This window comes from Pseudophryne corroboree, chromosome 5, assembly GCF_028390025.1.
Source record: "Pseudophryne corroboree isolate aPseCor3 chromosome 5, aPseCor3.hap2, whole genome shotgun sequence".
In the NCBI taxonomy this organism is placed as follows: domain Eukaryota; kingdom Metazoa; phylum Chordata; class Amphibia; order Anura; family Myobatrachidae; genus Pseudophryne; species Pseudophryne corroboree.
This window is the reverse complement of record NC_086448.1, coordinates 178,809,499-178,834,584: the sequence shown is the minus strand read 5'-3', so window position 1 is coordinate 178,834,584 and position 25,086 is coordinate 178,809,499. Positions and strand designations below refer to the sequence as shown.

Below are 25,086 nucleotides of genomic sequence, written 5' to 3'. Positions count from 1 at the left end.
AAAAGTTTAAATAATCAATCATAGCAGCCTGAGAAATCACCTGCTGTGGAGTGAGAACGCGGCCTCCCATTTTATTATACATTAGTTTGTCTAGAATTTAGAGTTACTGCAGCCCCACAGCAAGAGCCATGATAGGTAACACAGCTGCATTCCAGGTCTCTGTACAGCAGTCAGAGAGGACTTATGACTGATTTACATGTATCAGTGAAGGATATATCAAAACCGGTTGGGAGGCGATCTTATAAATTTGAGTTTACTGTGTGACTGTCTCAGCTGACTGACCGATAGCTCAGCAGGCTGTGACGTGCAAGGAATAATCATGACCAGGCAGTTGTGAGGCAATCTGATAGCTGTAGTGAATAAAGTGGTGAATGAAACTAAAATGGCATTTATAAAATGATATCTAACTACTAATGAACAATACTCCAAACATTGGGTGGCACTTGATATGCCGGATGTCGGGATCCTGGGGCTCAGCATACTGGCACCGGAATCCCGACAGCCGGCATACAGGCAACTGTTTTTCCTCTTGGGGTGTCCACGACACCCCTGGATGGAGAAAAATAGCATGGCGAGCGTAGCACGCCACCGTGCCCACAGCGTGGCGAGTGCAGCGAGCCTGCAAGGGGCTCTTTTGCGCTCGCCGAACACCGGCATACCGTAGTAGACCCCCAAATATTATGCTGCCCAGGCTGTGGGGATAACTTTACAACTTGATGACCCACTGGAGAAAGATGCTGGGGCCACTAAATGCGTTTGTAAGTTGACCACATGCACCCAGGACACTGCATTTACGGTCAACCGCCTATGACAATCCGACAGATGGGAACATAACACTCATTTTGAGTCCTGCATTATCATTGTGCCATTGCAGTTTGTCAATAAACAGTAAATGTACAAAGCCACCAAAATCACACGGACAACAAGAAAAGCAAAATAACCCCAAACAAACCCAAAATTCTAAGTGGGTAATCCAATTAGGTCCGAGCAGCTCGCACCCGCGAGTAAGTATGGCTGTATGCCCCACTTACGGTACCACAGATTTTTGTTCGCAACCCATAGGGCTATGAGCAAAAATGTCCAAGTCCAGTACTAGAAGGGGCCACGAGAGGCGCTAGTTTGGGTGCCACTGCCGGCATTTACACACTGCCGCAACGACAACTGGTTGCAGCTAATTGGATTCCCCCTAAGTTTCTATTCAATTCTACAGATGGGTCCACGGTTATCTTGACAAGTTTTCTGCGCCTAGGCACAACATGATTTATTAGCATAAACCCTTCATCTATTGTTCTCAACTGCAATACAATACAGAGAATACAGCAGGGGATTAAGTCATTACAGCAGGGGATTAAGTCAGACAGGCCAGTCTCAATCCTATTAAAGGTCAAGATAAATGTGGACCCATCTGTATATAACCTTCATAATTGCTAAAGCAAACCTATACCCAACTTTGATGTGATTGCTGAAGTAGTTCACTCAATATATAGGAACACTTCATGATGAATAACTCATTGCATAATATGTGTATCATTTTTGTTGATGTATGCACAAAATAGTTAAATTGGATTATGTTTTACAATGTATTACATCAGTATGCAACAGCGTTTGTCTGTTATTTCTGGCAGTGTTGTGCTCTTACTTGATTGGGTGATGTACACATTATCATCATTTACCCCCTTACTATTCTCTCTTTGCACACCTGCTGAATTAAGGTGAGGTTCCCCAAAGTTGCTTGTGCCCCTCATTCTATCTTCCTCCTCCTCATCACTTATGTAGTTGTGACCGTGCCTAGAAAGGCCGGCTGGTCGGTGGGGTCTGGAGGTCTTACTGCTTGACGGTAAAGCATTCTGTCCACGGCGTCTGCATTCCTCTGCAAAGGCCAGTTCATCGTTCGCACCTGTAAGACATACAGATAAATGCTAGAAGCCGGAGGATAAAACCTTGTACTAGACATTCATGTAATCTTAGTTCTCAGCTGATTAAGGCTCATCTGGCCTCTACATTCTTTACATGATCATTGCCATCTGTCTGGAATTCGGATGATCGTTTGACCCCAAATGGTTGGCATTAAAAGAAAGGTGGACACAACAAAAGGTTGACATGAGTTTTGTGGAAATTTTTATATTTAAAAAAAAAAACTTTTTAAAACTTTACCAACCACGTGGACTACGACTGCGAGTAGTAACTTGAACTGAGCGCAGCTGTAGCGGAGTGAGGCACTTTGCCCGAAGCATGGCGTCTGAAGCAAGCCATGCAAGGGGACGGGTACACTTATTGGGATTTCATGAGCCAATACGGAGAAAATTACACCAAAATATAAAATTCATGTCAACCTTATGTGTTGACCTTTCCTGTGTCAACCTTTTGTCCATGTTGATCTTGTGCATGTCGACACTGTATACCAACCCACCCCCCTCTTTCCAGACTGGGCTTTTTACACCTGTATTCATGATGGTTCCTAGTGAACGGATGACAGTATTGCCATAAACACTGGATCAAGCACAATAAATTCTGCTTCCCTGTCTGTAGGTGACAGATTTACTTTGAAATAAGTGGAAAACAAAATAAAACTGCATAAGTGGGCTGATTCTTAGGGTTACGATCAATAGATCTACAGATAGGTCTACAATCATTAGGTTGACCTGACACTATATCGTTGACAGTGAAAAGGTCGACATGGACAAAATGTCAACATAGTCATTAGGTTGACCTATGAAAGGCCAACACAGGAAAAGGTCGACAGGTAGAAAAGGTCGACACAATGTGCATTTTGCATTTTTGTTTTGTTTAGTTTTCACAGTCTGAGCACGTGGACCCCCAATTAATGCACAGCTTCACTCACCATGCTTCGAGAAAGGTGCCTCGCTGCACTTGGCACAGGTTACTAATTCCAATCATAGTCCATGTGGATATTAAACGTATAGCAAAAAGTAAAAAAAACAAAAAAAAAACAAAACAACTCATGTTGAGCATGTGTGTCAACCATTGGCATGTCGACCATTTGAGCCTGTTGACCTTTTTAAAAGTCGACCTAATGACCACATTGACCTAATGCAGGTTGATCATATGTTGTTGATGTAACTGTCTAACTAGACACTGTAGATCAGGGCTGGCCAAGCCAGTTCTCGAGATCTACCAACAGTTCACATTTTCCAGACCACCTAGCTGGTGCACTCATTACTAATTAAGATGTGCTGCATTCATTCCTAACTGACAATTCTACAGCTATCCAGGAGGCCTGGAAAACATTAACTGTTGGTAGAACTCGAGGACCGGTTTGGCCAGCCCTGCTGTAGATCTACTGACCACATACCACTCTTAGGGGGTCATTCTGAGTTGATCGCAGCAGGAATTTTGTTAGCAGTTGGGCAAAACCATGTGCACTGCAGGGGAGGCAGATATAACGTGCAGAAAGAGTTAGATTTAGGTGGGTTATTTTGTTTCTGTGCAGGGTAAATACTGGCTGCTTTATTTGTACACTGCAAATTAGATTGCAGATTGAACACACCACACCCAAATCTAACTCTCTCTGCACGTTATATCTGCCTCCCCTGCAGTGCACATGGTTTTGCCCAACTGCTAACAAAATTCCTGCTGCGATCAACTTGGAATTACCCCCCTAGTTGGGAGAGAAGCAAAAAAAACAAAAATAAGAATTTACTTACCGATAATTCTATTTCTCGTAGTCCGTAGTGGATGCTGGGAACTCCGTAAGGACCATGGGGAATAGCGGCTCCGCAGGAGACAGGGCACATCTAAAGAAAGCTTTAGGATCACCTGGTGTGCACTGGCTCCTCCCCCTATGACCCTCCTCCAAGCCTCAGTTAGGATACTGTGCCCGGACGAGCGTACACAATAAGGAAGGATTTGAATCCCGGGTAAGACTCATACCAGCCACACCAATCACACTGTACAACTTGTGATCTGAACCCAGTTAACAGCATGATAATAGAGAAGCCTCTATAAAAGATGGCTCACTACAACAATAACCCGAATTTTTTGGTAACAATAATTATGTACCAGTATTGCAGACAATCCGCACTTGGGATGGGCGCCCAGCATCCACTACGGACTACGAGAAATAGAATTATCGGTAAGTAAATTCTTATTTTCTCTGACGTCCTAGTGGATGCTGGGAACTCCGTAAGGACCATGGGGATTATACCAAAGCTCCCAAACGGGCGGGAGAGTGCGGATGACTCTGCAGCACCGAATGAGAGAACTCCAGGTCCTCCTCAGCCAGGGTATCAAATTTGTAGAAATTTACAAACGTATTTGCTCCTGACCAAGTAACTGCTCGGCAAAGTTGTAAAGCCGAGACCCCTCGGGCAGCTGCCCAAGATGAGCCCACCTTCCTTGTGGAGTGGGCATTTTAAGATTTTTGGCTGTGGCAGGCCTGCCACAGAATGTGCAAGCTGAATTGTACTACAAATCCAACGAGCAATCGTCTGCTTAGAAGCAGGAGCACCCAGTTTGTTGGGTGCATACAGGATAAACAGCGAGTCAGATTTTCTGACTCCAGCCGTCCTGGAAACATATATTTTCAGGGCCCTGACCACGTCAAGCAACTTGGAATCCTCCAAGTCCTTAGTAGCCGCAGGTACCACAATAGGTTGCTTCATGTGAAATGCAGAAAACCACCTTAGGTAGAAATTGAGGACAAGTCCTCAATTCTGCCCTGTCAGAATGAAATATTAAATAAGGGCTTTTATATGATAAAGCCGCCAGTTCTGACACACGCCTGGCTGAAGCCAGGGCTAACAGCATCGTCACCTTCCATGTGAGATATTTTAAGTCCACAGTGGTGAGTGGTTCAAACCAATGTGACTTTAGGAAACTCAACACAACATTGAGATCCCAAGGTGCCACTGGAGGCACAAAAGGAGGTTGTATATGCAGTACCCCTTTTACAAATGTCTGAACTTCAGGCACTGAAGCCAGTTCCTTTAGGAAGAAAATCGACAGGGCCGAAATTTGAACCTTAATGGACCCTAATTTTAGGCCCATAGACAGTCCTGTTTGCAGGAAATGGAGGAAACGGCCCAGTTGAAATTCCTCTGTAGGGGCCTTCTTGGCCTCCCACCACGCAACATATTTTCGCCAAATGCAGTGATAATGTTTTGCGGTTACGTCCTTCCTGGCCTTGACCAGGGTAGGGATGACTTCATCTGGAATGCCTTTTTCCTTCAGGATCCGGCGTTCAACCGCCAAGCCGTCAAACGCAGCCGCGGTAAGTCTTGGAACAGACAAGGCCCCTGCTGGAGCAGGTCCTTTCTTAGAGGTAGAGGCCACGGTTCGTCCGTGAGCATCTCTTGAAGTTCCGGATACCAAGTCCTTCTTGGCCAATCCGGAACCACGAGTATAGTTCTTACTCCTCTCCTTCTTATGATTCTCAGTACCTTTGGTATGAGAGGCAGAGGAGGGAACACATACACTGACTGGTACACCCACGGTGTTACCAGAGCGTCCACCGCTATTGCCTGAGGGTCCCCTGACCTGGCGCAATATCTGTCTAGTTTTTTGTTTAGACGGGACGCCATTATGTCCACCTTTGGTTTTTCCCAACGGTTTACAATCAGGTGGAAGACTTCTGGGTGAAGTCCCCACTCTCCCGGGTGAAGGTCGTGTCTGCTGAGGAAGTCTGCTTCCCAGTTGTCCACTCCCGGAATGAACACTGCTGACAGTGCTATCACATGATTTTCCGCCCATCGAAGAATCCTTGCAGCTTCTGCCATTGCCCCCCTGCTTCCCGTGCCGCCCTGTCTGTTTACGTGGGCGACTGACGTGATGTTGTCCGATTGGATCAATACCGCCTGACCCTGAAGCAGGGGTTTTGCTTGACTTAGGGCATTGTAAATGGCCCTTAGTTCCAGAATGTTTATATGAAGAGATGTCTCCAGGCTTGACCATAAGCCCTGGAAATTTCTTCCCTGTGTGACTGCTCCCCAGCCTCGCAGGCTGGCATCCGTGGCCACCAGGACCTAGTCCCGAATGCCGAATCTGCGGCCCTCTAGAAGATGAGCACTCTGCAACCACCACAGGAGGGATACCCTTGTCCCCGGTGACAGGGTTATCCGCTGAAGCATCTGAAGATGCGACCCGGACCATTTGTCCAGTAGGTTCCACTGGAAAGTCTTGCGTGGAATCTGCCGAATGGGATTGCTTCGTAAGAAGCCACCATTTTTACCCAGAACCCTTGTGCATTGATGCACTGAGACTTGGTTCGGTTTTAGGAGGTTCCTGACTAGCTCGGATAACTCCCTGGCTTTCTCCTCCGGGAGAAACACCTTCTTTCTGGACTGTGTCCAGGATCATCCCTAGGAACAGAAGACAAGTCGTCGGAACCAGCTGCGATTTTGGAATATTGAGAATCCAATCGTGCTGCCGCAACACTACCTGATATAGTGCTACACCGATCTCCAACTGTTCCCTGGATCTTACCCTTATCAGGGAATTGTCCAAGTAACGGATAACTAAAATTCCCTTCCTTCGAAGGAATATCATCATTACGGTCATTACTTCAGTAAAGACCCGGGGTGCCGTGGACCATCCCTACGGCAGCGTCCGAACTGATAGTGACAGTTCTGTACCATAACCTGAAATACCCTTGGTGAGAAGGGTAAATTTTGACATGAAGGTAAGCATCCTTGATGTCCCGAGACATCATGTAGTCCCCTTCTTCCAGGTTTGCAATCACTGCTCTGAGTGACTCAATTTTGAATTTGAACCTCTGTATGCAAGTGTTCAAAGATTTTAGATTTTAGATTTTAAAATCGGTCTCACCGAGCCGTCTGGCTTCGGTACCACAATAGTGTGGAATAATACCCCGTTCCCTGTTGCAGGAGGGGTACCTTGATTATCACCTGCTGGGAATACAGCTTGTGAATGGTTTCCAAAACTGCCTCCCTGTCAGCGGGAGACGTCGGTAAAACAGACCTTTGGAAACGGCGAGGGGGATACGTCTCGAATTCCAATTTGTACCCCTGAAATATTACCAGAAGGATCCAGGGGTCTATTTGCGAGTGAGCCCACTGCGCACTGAAATTCATTGAGAACGGGACCCCACCGTGCCTGAACTTGTAAAGCCCTAGCGTCATACTGAGGGCTTGGCAGAGGCGGAAAAGAGTTTCTGTTCCTTGGAACTGGCTGATCTCTGCAGCCATTTTCCTCTCCCTCTGTCACGAGCAGAAAAGAGGAACCCTTTTGTCCGCTTGCCAACCAGGCCTGCGCCTGATAATACGGCGTCTTATTTTGAGAGGCGACCTGGGGTACATCCCCTCTTTTAAGGCAATACTTCCAAATGCCGTTTGGAATCCGCATCACCTGACCACTTTACTGGTATAATTGGACAACGCACTTATACTTGATGCCAGTCGGCAAATATTCCGCTGTGCATCATGCATATATAGAAATGCATCTTTTAATTGCTCTATAGGCAATAATATACTGTCCTTATCTAGGATATCATATTTCCAGTCAGGGAATCCGACCACGCCAACCCAGCACTGCACATCCAGGCTGAGGCGATTGCTGGTCGCAGTATAACACCAGTATGTGTGTAAATACATTTTAGGATACCCTCCTGCTTTCTATCAGCAGGATCCTTAAGGGCGGCCATCTCAAGAGAGGGTAGAGCCCTTGTTCTTACAAGCGTGTGAGCGCCTTATCCCCCCTAGGGGGTGTTTCCCAACGCACCCTAACCTCTGGCGGGAAAAGGTATACTGCCAATAACTTTTTAGAAATTATCAATTGTTATCGGGGGGAAACCCACGCATTTTATTTCTCAGATTCAGGAAAACTACAGGAAGTTTTTCCTCACCAACATAATACCCCTTTTTTTTGGTGGTATTCATATTATCAGAAAAGTGTAAACTTTTTTCATTGCCTCAATCATGCAATGTGTGGCCCTATTTGGAAATCACGGTTGTCTCTTCACCGTCGACACAGGAGTCAGTATCCGTGTCGGCGTCTGTATCTGAGGTAACGGGCGCTTTAGAGCCCCTATATGAGACGTCTGGACATGCACAAGCTGAGTAGCCGGCTGTCTCATGTCAACCACTGTCTTTTATACAAAGCTGACACTGTCACGCAATTTCCACAGTACATCCACTCAGGTGTCGACCCCCCAGGGGGTGACAACACTATTACAGACACTCTACTCCGTCTCCTCATCATTTTTCTCCTCATACATGTCGACACAAACGTACCGACACACAGCACACACACAGGGAATGCTCTGATAGAGGACAGGACCCCACTAGCCCTTTGGGGAGACAGAGGGAGAGTTTGCCAGCACACACCAGAGCGCTATATATATACAGGGATAACCTTATATAAGTGTTTTTCCCTTTATATCTGCTGTATTGTTTATACTGCGCCTAATTTGTGCCCCCCTCTCTTTTTTAACCCCTTTCTGTAGTGTAGTGACTGCAGGGGAGAGCCAGGGAGCTTCCCTCCAACTGAGCTGTGAGGGAAAATGGCGCCAGTGTGCTGAGGAGATAGGCTCCGCCCCTTTCTCGGCGTCCTTATCATCCGTTTTTCTGTATGTTTTGGCAGGGGTTAAATGCATCCATATAGCCCAGGAGTTATATGTGATGCATTTATTTTAGCCATAAAAGGTTTTCTAACGATTTATTGCGTCTCAGGGCGCTGCCCCCCCAGCGCCCTGCACCCTCAGTGACCGGAGTGTGAAGTGTGCTGAGAGCAATGGCGCACAGCTGCGGTGCTGTGCGCCTACCTTTATCTGAAGACAGGAAAGTCTTCTGCCGCCGATTTTTCCGGACCTCTTCGCTCTTCTGGCTCTGTAAGGGGGCCGGCGGCGCGGCTCCGGTGACCCATCCAGGCTGAACCTGTGATCGTCCCTCTGGAGCTAATGTCCAGTAGCCTAAGAAGCCCAATCCACTCTGCACGCAGGTGAGTTCGCTTCTTCTCCCCTTAGTCCCTCGATGCAGTGAGCCTGTTGCCAGCAGGTCTCACTGAAAATAATAAACCTAAACTAAAACTTTCACAAAGAGCTCAGGAGAGCCCCTAGTGTGCACCCTTCTCGTCGGGCACAGAAATCTAACTGAGGCTTGGAGGAGGGTCATAGGGGGAGGAGCCAGTGCACACCAGGTGATCCTAAAGCTTTCTTTAGATGTGCCCTGTCTCCTGCGGAGCCGCTATTCCCCATGGTCCTTACGGAGTTCCCAGCATCCACTAGGACGTCAGAGAAAAAACAGAGCAAGTCAAGTAACTTTGCACCTTGGTAAAACCATGCTACACTGCAGGTGGGGCAGACGTAACATGTGCAGAGAAAATTAGATTTGGGTGAGGTGTGTCCAAACTGAACTCTAAATTGCTGTGTAAAAATAAGCTGTCCAGTATTTGTGGGTTACATGCAATAGCAGCCAGTATTTATACTGCATACAAACATAATACATGTATGTGTACCCCTTGCAGGGCACCTGGAACAAACCATTACTTACTTTTTTTTTTTTGCTCCCAGCCAGAGTTGGACTGGCCCACAGGGGAAACCCCTGTGGGGGCCACCTCTTCCTCTAGGGATCAGGATCCAGACTGTGCACTTATATACATGTTACCTTATACTGCACAGGACTATGGTCTATTTTTTACTAATCTGGTACATTGTCATGTATGCTCTAGCAGTATTTAATATATGTATTTATCAAGGGGCCCAAACCATGCACTCTGTAATGGTTAGGCAAACCAATGTGGTGGCTGGCCACTCCCCATCTGGATACTGGCTAAACCCTAAACATGGGACCCTACCACAGCATTCCCCCGGTGGGCCCTTTATGCTCCCATTCTGACACCGCTCCCAGCTCAGAACCAACCCCTATATTACTGGTCAGAGCTAACAGCAGTCACTTACCTATTGTCACAATGTTAGTGCTAATCCACTGTAAGGACTTTCTATGCTCCATTTGTGCCTGTCGCTGTACATTTAGTCACTGACTATGCAAAACTGACAATATATAACACTATTGGGGAGCTCACGTAGACCTTTCTTAGGCCCTTGGGCTGGATTTATTGCACTGAAGAATTTCTTACGTTAGGAAGTCATTTGGCTTTGTTTGTGGCTGCAGTATGTTTGGCATTAAAAGCCCAGTCAGAAAGTAGAACACACCTATACACACTTTGTAGAGCGCCATATCAAAGATGATAATAATATAGACATAGGGCCACTGATAAGCATGCATGAAATTCTCTTGTATGTATTAAAACAAAATGACAAATGTCCCATTAGACAAACTGGTCTCCAGGCAGGTTAAAAATAAAAAGATTATTAAAAGTATTTTCTACTGTTGCTAATAAGTTATCCCAAGACATGCTTTCATGGAGAGTCTTCTGCAGGGAACCTAGGTCTTGTGGCACATGTAATAACACTATTCAAGAGAAGTAGGTTTACAGTAAATCCAGATACTTTCATTTTTCTATCATAGGAACACAGATTATTAAAGTTATAACAGTTCTTAGTTGCCCATGTGACCTACATATGCTGCACAGTGGCAATGCAGTAAGGCAACACACTAGCTAGATGGGTTTTTACCATGTACATTAATTGTAGTGCAGCTATGCCACACGGGTAATTGATAGGTTTAGCAGATCGCCATGGATATCCACGTACCTAACAAATTGCTCAAATCTGCCGACATTTATACCGAGGTATGTATTATTGCTGTATAGTGCAACTCACTTAAACGTCAGAAGGAAGCGTTTGGATAGGTCTGTCAAAGAGAAGATGGCCTACATTGTCCAGGAAACACAGACGCCAACTCCATAGCAAGATAATATAAAACTCTTTCTCTGGGGACTCTTAACTTTAATTCCATAAAACCATAGCACACCTTTTCAGTATTACACAATCTCAACTAATGTAATTTGCAGGAATAATGTTACAGCAGTGACAAACATTATATCAGACAATGGTAGTCTAAAGGGCCCCATACACTAGGGCGATATTGCACGTTTTCGTGCAATTGCGATGAGTTCCTGAGATGGATAGCATGAAAAATGTCAAATTGCATGTACTTGTATTGCGCGCTTCCGTGTGTCACCCATCGCAATCACATGTGCTGCACGTGAGATTTATCTCAATTGCATGGAAATAGGTTTAATAACATTAGATTGCCTGAGATAAATCACATGTAAAAATACACTCAAGTATGAAATCACAATTGCAGGCCTCCTGGGAAGCTCCCGGCCAGATTGCAGGAAAATTTCATGGAAGTTATTGCTGAGATACATCTCCCTAGTGTATGGGGCCTGTAACAGTGACATTGTAACATAGCCTATTTCCCATCAGGAATGACAACATTTTATTTTCTATCAAGTCCGAACTAGCTTCAAATGTTGTTCTTGAATTACAAATATTTCCCCCACTGTAGGAGACACTAAAGTTCTGAACCAGGATATTTTTCTGATACACCGTCAGACTGCTCGCCTGGTAATGTTTATAGTTCCTGCAAAAAGTATTTATTCTCTGCTGATCCCGCTCCCTTTTTTCATGCAAATAGATCACAAGACACAGCCGGAAAGAACAAGACAAATATAAATGAAACACTGAAAGGCAGTCGGTATATGGAAGTGATGAAGGAATAGGGGTATCGCAACAAGTCACCAATACATCATGGTTCCTAACCTGATGTCTGATAAAAAGGTATAAAAGAACTAAACAGACCATGTCATTTACCTTTTCACCCACAGCCTGATATTATATGGTGTCTATCTCGACCATTCTCAACTACTATTTATTCATTTATTTCACATTTTGTATTGTTAGGGGCAACTGAAGAGACGATATGAGCTGCTGTTAAAGTGCATCTGTTACAATGAAAGGACATTTCTGGATGGAATAGTGTATAGAATATTAATGTCTGACTTGATTTAGAAAGGATTACAAGTTTTCCTTGTTGCTTGGATTTCCTGCACAATGCCAATGGCACCAATATGCAAATGAGCTGGAGGAGACAGATTCAGCAGCATACTAGTGACAAGAAACATGGCGACTGTTCTGTAGAAAGGATAATAAAGGTAAGTGCATAAATTCTGCCCTGTGTAACGCAACCAAAAAGAGTTTGGGAATAACATGGTATTCTTTACAATGAGAACATCTGATAACAAAAATGGACGTAAAATAAGGGCTTGGTCCTACTTCCGCCTCACTAACATTTTATTCACATTGTGGTAAAATCATGTAAAGCTATGTGGAACATATGCACCTACATGGATAATAAATACAACCACTGACTAAGAGAGATAAATTCAGCTGGGTTTGAAGAGTTGACCGAAATGGCGCAATGCAGCTAAGGTGTTAAAGGCTTAGATAAATGTCACCACATTTAAAACAAAAAATACCATACAGAAAGTTTAAGCCTTCTTTACACACTCAGCGCAACATATAGATATACGTCCCTTTTCACTTTAGAGGTTGATATTCCTTCTTAAGGTTCTTCTGACGGGTGATCTCTGATTCGTTGACTCCAAAATGTGGAAATAAAAAACAGAAAAAAACCACCAATGTGTAGTTCGTTCTTTTTAAACAAATTGTCGCTATATAAAGTTACACTTTGTTTAACTCCAGCGTACCAAAACTCACAAAAAACAAAGTGCATATGTGCTCATAAAGGTATCTTTATCCTCTCTTTCCAACCGTCTAGTGCCAAATGAATCCACCACAAGGTGTAGAAACGAAAGTGGGTTATCTTAGTGGAAGATAGTCTGATGGAGAGTGTACCCCAGGACTCACAGAAAGGATGCAGACTGTAAACACATCTAGGTATCTTTGGGGTATAACACACAGCGTACCCAAACTCACACTGCACGATATATGATGACTCCTATAAAGGTATCTTTCAGGAGTTATTGCTCATCGGTCGCTCTCCAACCAAGTGGCTTGTGTTCTCAATTTTATTGTGTAAATAAAAACAAAACACAGTTAATGTGTGGTACATTCTAAAGGTCAATTAATGTGATTATCATTAATTGACCTTTAAAAGCACCAATCACTACCACTGAGTGGTGCTTTTTTTCCCCATTGATCGGAAACTATTTAATGCAGGTGTGTCATGTTTTTAAAAAAATTTCCCTGTGACCCAGAGTTGTTTTAAAAGCAGGGTTGTTGTTTTTTTTTAATGAAATTATTTTTTTTATTTAAACCAACATTTTTTTTTGCATTACTCTAATGAATGAAAATGTTATCATATATTAGAAACTTTTATCAACCATGTTTTAGCACTTTCCAAGTCTTTGATTTATCTTACATCTTTTAATAAAACCATTTTATTAGTTTATTATTCCCATTACATCTGAACATATGTAGTTAGACATTACATCTGAATATATGTAGATAGACTAAACATATTAATACATAGTCACTTGTGACTGATTTTTATAGTAAATCCTGTAAAATACTTTGTTTTTCATTTGTTTTTAAGTTCTCTGTTTTATGGTCTCTTAGGGTGTGTACACACGGTGAGATCCCTGCTATGTGCGATTTTGACCATGAGATTTCCCTTGAACTCCCCCAGAGCCCAGATAGCACAGATTGTACAGATTTTGACTATCTGTGCTTGAGATTTTGTCTATGTACGATTTTGACTAAGTGCCAATTTTGACTATACTTTGTACTAGATAGTACACTAGATAGTCAAGATTGACTTGCCTGCACAGTCTATCTAGCCTTACGATACCGACCCCACGGGAGCGTGCATCGGGATCGAATCTGTATCGCAAGCTGACTAGCACCATGAGATATGCACTAACTTTTCATAAGATTTTGACTATATAGTCAAAATCTCACAGATTTATCTCACCGTGTGTACACACCTCAACTCGGAAAATCTTCTACACCATACTCCTTACAAGGACACCTAACCCTCTGTTTCACCCACCTTAATGCTTGTATCAGTGTCATGTCCATTGATGCAGAAATATTTCTATACCTTCTATTTGTCCTATATTGTCTTGTACTGTAAGTAAAACTGAAACATCATAATTTTTTGGACTTTTGCAGCAAAGGAGTAAACAGTCCACAAGGTCTGAGTTTCCATATCGATATTAAGCAGACAGCAAGATAGGACATGTTAACTTCATTCCCAAAAATGTGCACAGAACAAATTGCACAAAACATCCTACAAAGGTTCAGGTTCCGGTAACATTAGTCACAACGCCCCTGGGGATCAAGAAGGCGTCACCCTGGGGTGTCACCTAAAAACGTGAAGGACTGTTGAAAATCCTCATCATAAGCAATAAAAGGTAGAGAGGCTAAAATTCATAATCCTTTTCTAAGATATTTACACTGCATAAACCCACAAGTCTAATAGCACAGCTATAATTTTACAATCCATACAAAAATAGAAAACACAATGCAATTATAATGACTAGTGGTTTTCAGGTGTATGAGCCTGATGTGTGTGCGACAGTAATCTCTGTGAGCGAACAAAGGGCATGACTACACAGCACTGAGAACACCGAGCCAGTATGATGAAGAGTAGATAAGACTAGCCATGTGCATTAATGTGGCTCAAGGTATTAATGGGGGTACACACAGAGAGATCAGTGCTTAAATTCTAAGCAATCTGACTAGATTGCTTAGAACTGAAGCACGGATCTCTCCGTGTGTATCCCCCACAGCGATAGCGATGCCCGTCCCGCTTGTCACTATCGCCGGTGCTAGATTGGCCTATCTAGCAGGTCGCTCATTTCACCGCTGGGTGAAAGGAGTGCGACCCCCTGCTTACAATCTATATTCCCTGTCAAATGTACACACAGACTCATGCTAGGTAGATCTAGATTAGAACATTGGGGGTAATTCAGAGTTGTTCGCAGCAGCAAATTTGTTAGCAGTTGGGCAAAACCATGTGCACTGCAGGTGTGGCAGATATAACGTGCAGAGAGAGTTAGATTTGGGTGGGTTATAATGTTTCTGTGCAGCGTAAATACTGCCTGCTTTATTCTTACACTGCAATTTAGATTTCAGTTTGAACACACCACACCCAAATCTAACTCTCTCTGCAAATGTTATATCCCCGCAGTGCGCATGGTTTTGCCCAACTGCTAACAAATTTGCTGCTGCGATCAACTCTGAATTAGGCCCATGGTGCTAGGGGTTTTTTTTTGGTTGGTTTTTTTTTTTATGTTTGTTTGTTTTGAAACAGTAGTGATTTTGTTTACATTAGATGTATATGCGTAAACAGCACTTTTTAAAAAAACAACAACCAGCCAACAGTCAAATGGATAATGTGCTGTTAGCAGGAACAAAGGGGGTCATTCCGAGTTGTTCGCTCGTTATTTTTTTGTCGCAACGGAGCGATTAGTCGCTAATGCGCAATGTCCGCAGTGCGACTGCGCCAAGTAAATTTGCTATGCAGTTAGGTATTTTACTCACGGCATTACGAGGTTTTTTCTTCGTTCTGGTGATCGTAATGTGATTGACAGGAAGTGGGTGTTTCTGGGCGGAAACAGGCCGTTTTATGGGTGTGTGTGAAAAAACGCTACCGTTTCTGGGAAAAACGCGGGAGTGGCTGGAGAAACGGAGGAGTGTCTGGCCGAACACTGGGTGTGTTTGTGACGTCAAACCAGGAACGACAAGCACTGAACTGATCGCACTGGCAGAGTAAGTCTCGAGCTACTTAGAAACTGCACAGAGAAGTCTTTTCGCAATATTGCGAATCTTTCGTTCGCAATTTTGATAAGCAAAGATTCACTCCCAGTAGGCGGCGGCTTAGCGTGTGCAAAGCTGCTAAAAGCAGCTTGCGAGCGAACAACTCGGAATGACCCCCAAAGAACGAATATTGTAAGAAACTTCGTAAGTGTTCCCAAAACACACTACCTGAATTCACATTTAAGAAAATAATATAAGGGCTAGCACTGGGGCTTGAAGGTGGGTCTCTGTTCCTAAAGACATCATCTAAATCTCCAATATACCAATAGCATGGGTGATGCAAACGATTATATATTTTCTCATTTTGTTTCACAGACATTGGAAAAAAGATAAAAAAAAAAAAAAAAAGTTTTTTTTTGTTTAAACAGACTAAAAAGAAAAGGAAAGTGATGTGATAAATTCAGACCGCTACAGGGCGATTCTCCGCGATGCACGGGACAACTACACAAATTCAAACAACATACTCCTCCAAAATGCCAAGTTTTTAGTCGGTCTTAAGTTATAGGGTAAAGCATCGCTACTAAGCAATTACATTTTCATATAACAACAATTTCTTAACCAACCAGTTTAAAAGGAAAAAAATAATTAAAGGCGTGTGATGCACGGGACTTCACATGTTCACTTTCTGGAGAACCACCCTACAGCGTATTACCACAGAAGCAACACAGCCTGTTCACCGACTCCACCAATGTAAGGCTGGGTACACACTTGATGATTTTCAAACGACATATCGGCCGAAACGACAGATCGGACGATATATCATTCACAACGTCCAGTGTGTATGAACGAAATCATTAAGGATGCGCGCTCCCATGGGTTGTTAATGATGTCCGATATCTCTTGTTCTTTCCTTGAAATGTGAAGATATTGTGAACGACTGCAAGCTCCTGATGTGGCTGGATGATGTCACTAACGATATCATTAACAATATCGTTCAGTGTGTATGCACGATATCATTTGCAACTTCTGTGCATCATCAAGTGTGTACCCAGCCTAATGGCCCATACACACTGGCCAATATATCGGGCGTTCTATTGAACAGCCGATATATTGCGGGTCCGTCGGCCAGTGTGTACAGGCGATATGTCTGTGAAGTCCATCGTTCACAGACATATCGCGTCGGCCCTGCAGCACAGCCGATGGACAATATATCTACCGATTTATTGGCACGTTGGTGTGTGTACGGGCGATCAGCCGACCGCCCATACACATGCTGCGCCAACCGGCGGTGATTGACAGCTGAAATGGGCGGGCGTGTGTACACTCCCACCCAGTTAATGGCGTCAGTCCCCGACGGATCGGGCAGTGTGTATGCATAGCACTGTCCATCAGTAGATCAAGAGATGAGTGGATCACATATTGTCAGAACTTTTCTAAATATAAACAACCTCCTCTCTGTTAGGCCAAATCAGATATAAGAAAGAGGTAGAAATCTGTGGGCGGATACAGGGCAGCCCATTGCCAAGAAGGAAAACCATGAAACTAGTCACATTGCCTGGATTAGTCCCTGCTTACTTACAGACAAGTAGGTCAATCATATAAGTTACCGTGAGGCCAACTGTTACTGTGAAGAGGAAATGTGACTCATGAATAAAAATTCCCATCGTAAAACATAAAACACTGCGTTTCATAATAAAATGTAAGTTTGTATACCCTGTTTTTTTCCGGCATTTTAGTAAATACAGTATATTAAATGTGATTTATATGCTATGGTTTCATAGTTTTCAATAATACACGGAGATCTGGCTTCAGGACTATGTAATCCGGACGCATGGTTACCATGGAAACGTTGAAAGGTAATCTGGTAGTAACTCCTTTATTCTCAGCAGTCAGCAAAGAGCAAACATATGCTAAACCATAATCTAACTACTACTGGTTGTAATCCCAGGAAATCTTTTAAGTAAGCTTAATGCGCCTGTATCTTGGCATTTACTATGAACAAGGTATCAGAGACACCTAAGAATTTACAGCAATTACATGTTGAAACATTAAGTAAAACATATCCATTGCACAAGATGCCTAATAGCACAGGCACCTCATCAGAAAACAAATGCGCTACATAGATTTCCACAACCCTTCCTATTATTACAGATCCATTCTATGTTTAGCCTATAATTTGTGGTCACATACAATATAATCAACCAATTACACTTCACTTAAGTTTTCCATGATGAATAAGAGGTTAAACCTTACTTATTATTTCTTAAATGCAAACTAGTGCTTATACGGGAAAGATGAAGAGGATGTTTCATCATTGTGCTAAATATTTAAAGATGCCTTAGAACTGATTTATCCTGTCTTATGTAACCTTCTTAGTTTAGGATCATGTGCTTGTGACACCTTAATATTGCACACTAGTGTGATCTCTGCACAACCCTTTCCGTGCTTCAATAAAGGAAGGAACAGGTAAAAATACAACTAAAGTGAAAATGAAAGCTGAATGGAAAGTAATAAAGTTCGAAAAACTAAGGTAAAAGTTTACTGATTTCTTTGTAATTGCAGTGTGCAGAAAAGGCATCTTATCGCACCTGTCACTGTACTTTGCGCTATATAATCAGCTGTTGGTTTATAACATACTGTAGTGAAGGGAGACCTTGAGGTGCACAGAATCAAAAATACAAAAAAAACCCTAAATGTTTAGCAGGGTTGGGGCTGATATGTCAGCGGTCGGGATCCCGGAGGTAAGCATGAATGCCAGCAGGGGGGCGAGCGCTATGGGGCTCCTTGCGGGCTCGCTGCGCTCGCCACGTAGCAGGCTCAGTGGCTCATTGTGCCCGCCACAGGTTCTATTCCAGAAGTGGGAATAGGCCCTGTTAGCCGGCATTCCAGCTTGCGTCAGTGGTGGGGATTCCTACGTTGGTCTCCTGACCGCCAGCATATCAACTGCATCCCGTTTAGCATATAGATAAAAGGTATCACAGTTTGATATAAAGCACCACCAGTGCTGGTCCATCTACACTGACAGCAGGCAGAGGGGAGGCAATGGCTGCTTTGCTGGAGTTTCCCAGAGCAAATGTAGAGTATAGTAAAATCAATTGCTGCACAAACTAATCTCACACATTGCCATTATTATTTTAGAAAGCAACACTGTATCTTGCTGTGATCATAGGTAAATAACATACAGTGATATGAAATAGAAGATCTGCTACTTGATTAAATACATAGGATATAGTCAGTCCACTGTGACTATAAACTCATTTGCCTATAGCGGACAGAGAGATGAGTGCACGGGGGTCTATAGGAGGTGGAGGGTGAGCAGGTTTCCTTTTTGAATAGACAATTGTCATCTATCAAACATGAACGCAGCTACAAGGAAGATTTGATTTACAACTTTTAGGTGGAATAATTATTTACCGCAAACTACAAATCACTGTCAAATGAAGTTAGATGTACACTTTTTTCTAATATTGTACCAAATAAAATACAGTAACCTGCGAATTGCTGAAAGTGCCTTCAAAAATAAGCTTTTAATCTTGCATCTTAATCGTCAGAATCTCGGCACAACGTAATTCACAGGCGAATACATTTAGCCCACTGTCTCGGTGGCGGTAACATACAGTTAGGGCTATATATATTTGGACACAGATACAATTTTCCTAATTTTGGCTCTACAAGCCACCACAATGGATTTGAGATGAAATAGTGGAGATGCATTTGAAGTGCAGACTTTCAGCTTTAATTCAAAGAGTTGAACAAAAATATTTTATGAAACATTTAGGAATTGCTATCATTTTTATACACAGTCCCCTATTTTCAGGGGCTCAAATGTCAATGGTCACATTAACATAATCATAAATTACCGTAAATGTTCATGTTTAATACTTAGTTGAGAATCCTTTGCAGGCAATGATATAAAAAGAGAGCCCATAGCGCTGTCAAAGCAGCCATAAAGGGGTTATTAGCCCCAAAAGGTGCAAATCAAAATATAGTATAGAAACCAGTGCTATGTTGCAATTTCTAAATTAAATGCATACGGTGGGTGGAATAAAAAATAAGAATTTACTTACCGATAATTCTATTTCTCGTAGTCCGTAGTGGATGCTGGGGACTCCGTAAGGACCATGGGGATAGCGGCTCCGCAGGAGACAGGGCACAAAAGTAAAAGCTTTAGGATCAGGTGGTGTGCACTGGCTCCTCCCCCTATGACCCTCCTCCAAGCCTCAGTTAAGGCGTGTACACATGGTGAGATTTATCTGTCCAATCTGTCTGGTGAGAACAAAAATCTGGCAATGGATGAGAGCAAATGACAATCAACCATTTTCTCCCAAACACTGGAAAATGGATTAAAACTATTGATTTAACACATTTTTCCAAACAAACTGAATTAACCTATTTGTTTGAACAAACATTGTCTATTTTCCAGTGGTTGGGAGCAAATGGTCTATTGTCATTTTCTCTCATCCATTACCAGATTTTTGTTCTCACCAGACAGATTGGACAGATAAATCTCACCATGTGTACACACCTTTAGGATACTGTGCCCGGACGAGCGTACACAATAAGGAAGGATTTTGAATCCCGGGTAAGACTCATACCAGCCACACCAATCACACTGTACAACCTGTGATCTGAACCCAGTTAACAGCATGATAACAGCGGAGCCTCTGAAAAGATGGCTCACAACAATAATAACCCGATTCTTGTAACAATAACTATGTACAAGTATTGCAGACAATCCGCACTTGGGATGGGCGCCCAGCATCCACTACGGACTACGAGAAATAGAATTATCGGTAAGTAAATTCTTATTTTCTCTGACGTCCTAAGTGGATGCTGGGGACTCCGTAAGGACCATGGGGATTATACCAAAGCTCCCAAACGGGCGGGAGAGTGCGGATGACTCTGCAGCACCGAATGAGAGAACTCCAGGTCCTCCTCAGCCAGGGTATCAAATTTGTAAAATTTTGCAAACGTGTTTGCCCCTGACCAAGTAGCAGCTCGGCAAAGTTGTAAAGCCGAGACCCCTCGGGCAGCCGCCCAAGATGAGCCCACCTTCCTTGTGGAATGGGCATTTACATATTTTGGCTGTGGCAGGCCTGCCACAGAATGTGCAAGCTGAATTGTACTACACATCCAACTAGCAATCGTCTGCTTAGAAGCAAGAGCACCCAGTTTGTTGAGTGCATACAGGATAACAGCAAGTCAGTTTTCCTGACTCCAGCCGTCCTGGAAATATATATTTTCAGGGCCCCGACAACATCTAGCAACTTGGAGTCCTCCAAGTCCTTAGTAGCCGCAGGTACCACAATAAGCTGGTTCAGGTGAAACGCTGACATCACCTTAGGGAGAAACTGGGAACGAGTCCGCAGCTCTGCCCTGTCCGAATGGACAATCAGATATGGGCTTTTGTGAGACAAAGCCGCCAATTCTGACACTCGCCTGGCCGAGGCCAGGGCCAACAGCATGGTCACTTTCCATGTGAGATATTTCAAATCCACAGATTTGAGCGGTTTAAACCAATGTGATTTGAGGAATCCCAGAACTACGTTGAGATCCCACAGTGCCACTGGAGGCACAAAAGGGGTTGTATATGCAGTACTCCCTTGACAAACTTCTGGACTTCAGGAACTGAAGCCAATTCTTTCTGGAAGAAAATCGACAGGGCCGAAATTTGAACCTTAATGGACCCAAATTTGAGGCCCATAGACACTCCTGTTTGCAGGAAATGCAGGAATCGACCGAGTTGAAATTCCTCCGTGGGGGCCTTCCTGGCCTCACACCATGCAACATATTTTCGCCAAATGCTGTGATAATGTTGTGCGGTCACCTCCTTCCTGGCTCTGACCAGGGTAGGGATGACCTCTTCCGGAATGCCTTTTTCCCTTAGGATCCGGCGTTCAACCGCCATGCCGTCAAACGCAGCCGCGGTAAGTCTTGGAACAGACATGATCCTTGCTGAAGCAAGTCCCTTCTTAGTATCTCTTGAAGTTCCGGGTACCAAGTCCTTCTTGGCCAATCCGGAGCCACGAGTATAGTTCTTACTCCTCTCCGTCTTATAATTCTCAGTACCTTGGGTATGAGAGGCAGAGGAGGGAACACATACACCGACTGGTACACCCACGGTGTTACCAGAGCGTCCCAGCTATTGCCTGAGGGTCTCTTGACCTGGCGCAATACCTGTCCAGTTTTTTTGTTCAGACGGGACGCCATCATGTCCACCTTTGGTCTTTCCCAACGGTTCACAATCATGTGGAAGACTTCCAGATGAAGTCCCCACTCTCCCGGGTGGAGGTCGTACCTGCTGAGGAAGTCTGCTTCCCAGTTGTCCACTCCCGGAATGAACACCGCTGACAGTGTTATCACATGATTTTTCGCCCAGTGAAGAATCCTTGCTGCCATTGCCCTCCTGCTTCTTGTGCCGCCCTGTCTGTTTACGTGGGCGACTGCCGTGATGTTGTCCGACTGGATCAGCACCGGTTGACTTTGAAGCAGAGGTCTTCCTAGGCTCAGAGCATTGTAAATTGCCCTTAGCTCCAGTATATTTATGTGGAGAGAAGTCTCCAGACTTGACCACACTCCTTGGAAATTTCTTCCCTGTGTGACTGCTCCCCAGCCTCTCAGGCTGGCATCCGTGGTCACCAGGACCCAGTCCTGAATGCCGAATCTGCTGCCCTCTAGTAGATGAGCACTCTGCAGCCACCACAGAAGAGACACCCTTGTCCTTGGAGACAGGATTATCCGCTGATGCATCTGAAGATGCGATCCGGACCATTCGTCCAGCAGATCCCGCTGAAAAATTCTTGCGTGAAATCTGCCGAATGGAATCGCTTCGTAAGAAGCCACCATTTTTCCCAGGACTCTTGTGCATTGATGCACTGACACTTGGCCTGGTTCTAGGAGGTTCCTAACTAGCTCGGATAACTCCCTGGCTTTCTCCTCCGGGAGAAACACCTTTTTCTGGACTGTGTCCAGAATCATCCCTAGGAACAGCAGACGTGTCGTCGGAATCAGCTGCGATTTTGGAATATTTAGAATCCAATCGTGCTGTCGTAGAACTACTTGAGATAGTGCTACTCCGACCTCCAACTGTTCTCTGGACCTTGCCCTTATCAGGAGATCGTCCAAGTAAGGGATAATTAAGACGCCTTTTCTTTGAAGAAGAATCATCATTTCGGCCATTACCTTGGTAAAGACCCGGGGTGCCGTGGACAATCCAAACGGCAGCGTCTGAAACTGATAGTGACAGTTCTGTACCACGAACCTGAGGTACCCTTGGTGAGAAGGGCAAATTGGGACATGGAGGTAAGCATCCTTGATGTCCAGGGACACTATATAGTCCCCTTCTTCCTGGTTCGCTATTACTGCTCTGAGTGACTCCATCTTGATTTGAACCTTTGTATGTAAGTGTTCAAAGATTTCAGATTTAGAATAGGTCTCACCGAGCCGTCTGGCTTCAGTACCACAAATAGTGTGGAATAATACCCCTTTCCTTGTTGTAGGAGGGGTACTTTGATTATCACCTGCTGGGAATACAGCTTGTGAATTGTTTCCAATACTGCCTCCCTGTCGGAGGGAGACGTTGGTAAAGCAGATTTCAGGAACCTGCGAGGGGGAGACGTCTCGAATTTCCAATCTGTACCCCTGGGATACTACTTGTAGGATCCAGGGGTCCACTTGCAAGTGAGCCCACTGCGCGCTGAAACTCTTGAGACGACCCCCCACCGCACCTGAGTCCGCTTGTACGGCCCCAGCGTCATGCTGAGGACTTGGCAGAAGCGGTGGAGGGCTTCTGTTCCTGGGAAGGGGCTGCCTGCTGCAGTCTTCTTCCCTTTCCTCTACCCCTGGGCAGATATGACTGGCCTTTTGCCCGCTTGCCCTTATGGGGATGAAAGGACTGAGGCTGAAAAGACGGTGTCTTTTTCTGCTGAGATGTGACTTGGGGTAAAAAAGGTGGATTTTCCAGCTGTTGCCGTGGCCACCAGGTCCGATGGACCGACCCCAAATAACTCCTCCCCTTTATACGGCAATACTTCCATGTGCCGTTTGGAATCCGCATCACCTGACCACTGTCGTGTCCATAAACATCTTCTGGCAGACATGGACATCGCACTTACTCTTGATGCCAGAGTGCAAATATCCCTCTGTGCATCTCGCATATATAGAAATGCATCCTTTAAATGCTCTATAGTCAATAAAATACTGTCCCTGTCAAGGGTATCAATATTTTCAGTCAGGGAATCCGACCAAGCCACCCCAGCGCTGCACATCCAGGCTGAGGCGATCGCTGGTCGCAGTATAACACCAGTATGTGTGTATATACTTTTTAGGATATTTTCCAGCCTCCTATCAGCTGGCTCCTTGAGGGCGGCCGTATCTGGAGACGGTAACGCCACTTGTTTTGATAAGCGTGTGAGCGCCTTATCCACCCTAGGGGGTGTTTCCCAACGCGCCCTAACTTCTGGCGGGAAAGGGTATAACGCCAATAATTTTCTATCGGGGAAAACCCACGCATCATCACACACTTCATTTAATTTATCTGATTCAGGAAAAACTACAGGTAGTTTTTTCACACCCCACATAATACCCTTTTTTGTGGTACTGGTAGTATCAGAAATATGTAACACCTCCTTCATTGCCCTTAACATGTAACGTGTGGCCCTAATGGAAAATACGTTTTCTTCACCGTCGACACTGGAGTCAGTGTCCGTGTCTGTGTCGACCGACTGAGGTAATGGGCGTTTTAAAGCCCCTGACGGTGTTTGAGACGCCTGGACAGGTACTAATTGGTTTGCCTGCCGTCTCATGTCGTCAACCGACCTTGCAGCGTGTTGACATTATCACGTAGTTCCCTAAATAAGCCATCCATTCCGGTGTCGACTCCCTAGAGAGTGACATCACCATTACAGGCAATTGCTCCGCCTCCTCACCAACCTCGTCCTCATACATGTCGACACACACGTACCGACACACAGCACACACACAGGGAATGCTCTGATAGAGGACAGGACCCCACTAGCCCTTTGGGGAGACAGAGGGAGAGTTTGCCAGCACACACCAAAACGCTATAATTATACAGGGACAACCTTATATAAGTGTTTTCCCTTATAGCATCTTAATATATTATAATATCGCCACCAAAATGCCCCCCCTCTCTGTTTTAACCCTGTTTCTGTAGTGCAGTGCAGGGGAGAGCCAGGGAGCCTTCCTAGCAGCGGAGCTGTGTAGGAAAATGGCGCTGTGTGCCGAGGAGAATAGGCCCCGCCCCCTTTTCGGCGGGCTTCTTCTCCCGTTTTTCTGACAACCTGGCAGGGGTTAAATACATCCATATAGCCCCAGAGGATATATGTGATGTATTTTTAGCCAGCTTAGGTACTTTCATTGCTGCCCAGGGCGCCCCCCCCAGCGCCCTGCACCCTCAGTGACCGTTGGTGTGAAGTGTGCTGAGAGCAATGGCGCACAGCTGCCGTGCTGTGCGCTACCTT

General features: G+C 44.5%; 1 protein-coding gene and 1 long non-coding RNA gene across 3 annotated transcripts in view; one reads left to right on the top strand and one right to left on the bottom strand.

The window, feature by feature from the left end:
* Positions 1-13,166, top strand: part of LOC134927446 (uncharacterized) — a 56,258-nt gene extending 43,092 nt beyond the window's left edge. The window contains exons 3-5 of the long non-coding RNA XR_010177643.1: positions 11,517-11,659; positions 11,783-12,033; positions 12,660-13,166. This is a non-coding gene — a long non-coding RNA (uncharacterized LOC134927446). The remainder of the gene's footprint in view (positions 1-11,516; positions 11,660-11,782; positions 12,034-12,659) is intronic.
* DNAJB6 (DnaJ heat shock protein family (Hsp40) member B6) overlaps positions 1-25,086 on the bottom strand; it is a 228,935-nt gene that overhangs the window by 5,002 nt on the left and 198,847 nt on the right. For both annotated transcript variants that reach the window (XM_063921906.1, XM_063921905.1), the window contains exon 9: positions 1,700-1,897. In XM_063921906.1, the coding sequence (XP_063777976.1) occupies positions 1,700-1,897 (198 nt within the window). The remainder of the gene's footprint in view (positions 1-1,699; positions 1,898-25,086) is intronic.